Raw genomic sequence first — 4,622 nt, forward strand, 5'->3', positions numbered from 1 at the left:
AAAAAAAAAAAAAAAATCATTGTTTCTCCTTTGATTTATCCTTTAGTACACACAAAGTCATCTCAGTAATAAAACACCAGCAAGAGTTGAATTACTGATAATGATTTCTACTAAGGGTATACTCCACTAGGATATACAATTCTAATTACTATGCTTTAATGTCACTGGGAACAGTTTATTTCTTTGTGTTTATGTCACTAGTTGGATATATAGTTAAGTTTAATTTTACTTTTGATTTTTAATGATTTTTTAAAAAAAATAATTATCTTGTAATAATATAAAATATAATGGTGCCATTTTTTTTTTTTTTTTGAGACAGAATCTCACTTGGTCACCCTTGGTAGAGTACTGTAGCATCTTAGCTCACAGCAACCTGAAACTCTTGGACTCAAGGGATCCTCTTGCCTCAGCTTCCGAAATAGCTGGGACCACAGGCACCTGCCACAATGCCCAGCTATTTTTTAGAGACGGGGTCTCACTCTGGCCTACACTGGTCTCAAACCTGTGAGCTCAGGCAGTCTACCCACCTTGGCCTCCCAAGTTCTAGGATTACAGGCATGAGCCACATTGCCCAGCCACCAAACTTAGTTTCAAAGTGTCTTTGCTTGTGTTTCCTCAGCTCTATTTTCTTTCTCTCCTCTTAGGTATCTGTATACTAATAAATATATTTATATGTGTTAAAGTTTAGTATGTGAGAGTTTTTATAGCATAAAGAACGATTGATCTAATCTATTTTGATCAGTAGTTTGAACAATAGATTGATCTATTAATGCTGATGATTTTTTTCCCCATTTGTTTTCATCTTTCCCTGTTTTCCTTCATCTCTAATCAAAATTAAAGGAAAAATCTCATCTCTAAAGAGTATTAATTACAGTTCGTTTTTTTAAAAATTTTTATTAAGTGTGGGTGGAAAGAGGGTTATTTCTTGCAGATATCTAATAAGCACTTACGAATTTTTTTCCTTCTTTAAAGGTTATAATTAATGAGCTGTTTATTTGAAGTAATAATTATTTTGAGTCCTTTAAAATTCTATAAACTACATATATTAACAGTCTGCTTTAAAACATTTCTAATTTTTTCTAAATTTGAGCCTCCTACCCTCCATATGATAGGATGTGATAACATCTAAGTATTTTTTTTTTAATAGATCTTCCCTAGAGCCTTTGGTTCTCAAACTTTTTGTTTTATGCAAAAGCTTATAGTTTTAAATGATACGTATGTTTTAGCAAGACTTTAAAAAGATCGTCATTCAATTTCTAGTTGAAATTCAAATTCTAATGTATTGTCTGTCTTTATTTTTCAGGATTACAGTCCAGTACTCACATTAATAGAGTAGTAAGTCATCCCACACTTCCTGTTACAATAACTGCTCATGAAGATAGACACATCAAATTTTTTGATAATAAGACGGGTAAGCAAATTATCTTCTTATATTAATAATACTATAAATTTGATATCAAATGCTATTCTTTTATATAGTTAAGTTTTGGGGTATAAAGTTGGTAAGTTAAACCATTTTAACTCTGATTTTTGCTTTTCTTAATGTAGCATTCTTACAATGTATGTTAAGTTTTATCCTCGCCTATTACAAATTCCTTCATTTGGAATTTTTCCTTCATATTCTGTTACAAGTAAAACAGAAGAGGTCTCTTTCTGATGTTTGGCATTTTACGTTTTCTTAAAAATGCCTCTCAGTGTATTATCAGATGTTAGTATAGTTTACGTTTTCTGTTATCATCCCTGTATTTCTTATTGTTAGGAAACATGCCAATTACTGAAGTCAAATCAAATTTTAATGTAGCCATAGATAGTGTTACTTTGTTGTTGCTTTTCAGGGTCCTTCTCTTCTATCTGTCATTACATAGAATACTACATAAAATATTGCTTGCTATCTTTCAGGAACGGTCTGGCCTCTAGAAAGGCTACTTTAAGGAGAAGCTAGAACAGTCAGGGCAGGGGTCCTCAAACTTTGTATGAGGGCCTGGACTGTGGAGGGCCAGACTGTGGGCCCTGGGATGAGTCAGCTGCTAAGCAGGACAGGCAGCGGCGGCAAAAACACCTGGTCGGCTGGATAAATGTCCTGGGTGGGCGCATGTGGCCCGCGGGCCTTAGTGAGGACAACTGAGTCAGAGTATTGAAGCATTGAAGGGCTTCTAAATAGGAGACTTACATTTTATTTATTTATTTTGAGACAGAGTCTCACTTTGTTGCCCTGGGTAGAGTGCCATGGCGTCATACCTCACAGCAACCTCAAACTCTTGGGCTCAAGCTATTCTCTTGCCTTAGCCTCCCACATAGCTGGGACTACAGGCACTAGCCAGAACACCCAGCTATTTTTAGAGACAGGGTCTCGCTCTAGCTCAGGCTGGTCTCAAACTCATGAACTCAGGTGAGCCACCTGCCTCAGCCTCCTAGAGTGGAAACTTAAATTTTAACCACGGCATGATTATTTGGCAACAAATCATCAAGTCAGAGAGCAAACCAGAATTAAAGGTTTCTCTTAGAAGGTTATCTAGGATATGGCAGTGAGTTTTCATTCTTAGAGTCTTATATTAAGGTACTTTTGTTCAAATAACGTCTTCATAGGCAGATTCCTTTTAACTCAGTAGCACAAGTTGGCACAGAATAACTGTTCACAGGTACCTATTGCACAGGAAATAAGATTCACATTCATGTGGATGTTCTCAACCTAACATGTTATCAAATCAATCCTTTAAACCATTTTTATGAAGCCTAAATGTCTTCCTCTGCAACGAGAACAGAGAGGTAATTTCCTTTGTATTTCTAAAAAGATTCTTTTGGCTGGCCACGGTGTCTCACGCCTGTAATCCTAGCACTTGGGAGGCCGAGGTGGGCGGATTACCTGAGCTCACCCGTTTGAGACCAACCTTAGCCAGAGCAAGACCTTTTCTCTAAAAAAAATAGCCAGGGGTTGTGGCAGACACTTGTAGTTCTGGCTACGTGGGAGGCTGAGGCAAGAGAATTGCTTGAGCCCAAGTGTTTGAGGTTGCTGCAAGCTATGATGCTACGGCACTCTACTCAGGGTGACAATGTGAGACTCTGTTTCAAAAAAAAAAAAAAAAAACTAAATAAAAAGATTCTTTTTGTTAATTGTTGAAGATGCAAGTTTGTAAGAAGAGAGGTTGAGGAATTTTAGTAACTGAATTAAAAACAAAAGGTGAGGCTTAGAGGCTCACGCTTTGCCTATAGTCCTAGCATACTGGGAAGCTGAGGTGGGTAGAGTGCTTGAGCTCAGGATTTCAAGACTAGCCTGAATAAGAGCATGATCCCGCCTCTACTAAAAATACAAAAATCAGCCATGTGTGGGCATGCACTTGTTGGTTTGGTGGCATGTGAGGCTGAGGCAGGAGGATCCCTGGAATTTGAGGTTGCAGTGAGCTATGATGACACCACTTTACTCTGTCTGGGGTGACAGAGCAAGACTCCGTTTTGTGGGGTCGGGGGAGCTAAAGGTGAGTCTGCAAAACTATTTTACTAGCAGAAATCAAGAAAGTTGTCAGTAAAATTTTGCTCAATAATAGAAATAAGGAGCCTATAGTTCTTCAGATTTTTAAAATTGTATCAGTTCTTAGTCTGATTCATTTAGCATAAAGATCATTGAAACTGTAGAAGCCAAAGAATGAGAAAAATTCTTTCTAAATTGACTTACACACACACACACCCCTTACTGGGTTACATTAAAGTATGAATTGTCTTCAGATACAGTATTTTCAAAGAAATCCTTCTTTAAAAATTGGTAACTCAGGGGGTGGCGCCTGTGGCTCAGTGGGCAGGTCACTGGCCCCATATACCCAGGGTGGCAGGTTCAAACCTGGCTCTGGCCAAACTGCAACAAAAAAATAGCCAGGCATTGTGGTGGGTGCCTGTAATCCCAATTTCTTGGGAGGCTGAGGCAGGAGAATCACCTAAGGCTAAGAGCTGGAGGTTACTGTGAGCTGTGATGCCACAGCACTCTACCAAGGGTAAGGTGACCAGATTTTAACATTGGTAAAGCAGGACGCCATTGATGGGGGGTGGGGGGGAGTCTTAATTAAAAATTAGGTCTATACGGAGCAACAAAAATTTTCATAGAATGCAAAAATAGTATTATATATATTTTTAATTTCAACGTAAGCACAATTTACAAATATAATACATTAAAAAAAAATTATGTATAGGGTGGCACCTGTGGATCAAAGGAGTAGGGCACCAGCCCCATATGCTGAAGGTAGCAGGTTCAAACCCAGCCCTGGCCAAAAAAATAAAAACAATTGTGTATAGTATTATTTTATTCTTTGGCATATTTCTCATTTGAGTGAATTTTGTTTTAGTAGATTGCTGTCATTATTTAAAAGGTCATGAAATTTTTCACAAGAATTTGTTAAATTATATTTCACACATAAAATGGCTTTCAAAGTCTCAACACTTAATTGTGATTTTTCTGATGTCCACACTTTATTTACCATAGAAAAAATGCGTTCAGTCGCAGCATTAGTTCCTGGTAAGGACAGCGCGTATCCCACAATTTTTAGTGCATTATTGCACTAAAACATGGTTTGTTTCAAAATGATGAAATATTTCTAACCATTTGTTCTCTATTGTGATTTTTGCTGATGCCCAAG

At 37.4% G+C, this 4,622-nt stretch overlaps 1 protein-coding gene across 5 annotated transcripts in view; it reads left to right on the forward strand.

Moving 5' to 3' along the window:
* The window catches only part of STRN3 (striatin 3), a 114,000-nt gene that overhangs the window by 100,965 nt on the left and 8,413 nt on the right, over nt 1-4,622 (forward strand). For all 5 annotated transcript variants that reach the window (XM_023514400.1, XM_023514402.1, XM_023514401.1 and 2 more), the window contains one exon: nt 1,304-1,411. In XM_023514400.1, coding sequence (XP_023370168.1) covers nt 1,304-1,411 — 108 coding nt within the window. The remainder of the gene's footprint in view (nt 1-1,303; nt 1,412-4,622) is intronic.

The sequence above is a fragment of the Otolemur garnettii genome, unplaced genomic scaffold (genome assembly GCF_000181295.1).
Source record: "Otolemur garnettii isolate 467f Iridium unplaced genomic scaffold, OtoGar3 scaffold00052, whole genome shotgun sequence".
Taxonomy (NCBI): domain Eukaryota; kingdom Metazoa; phylum Chordata; class Mammalia; order Primates; family Galagidae; genus Otolemur; species Otolemur garnettii.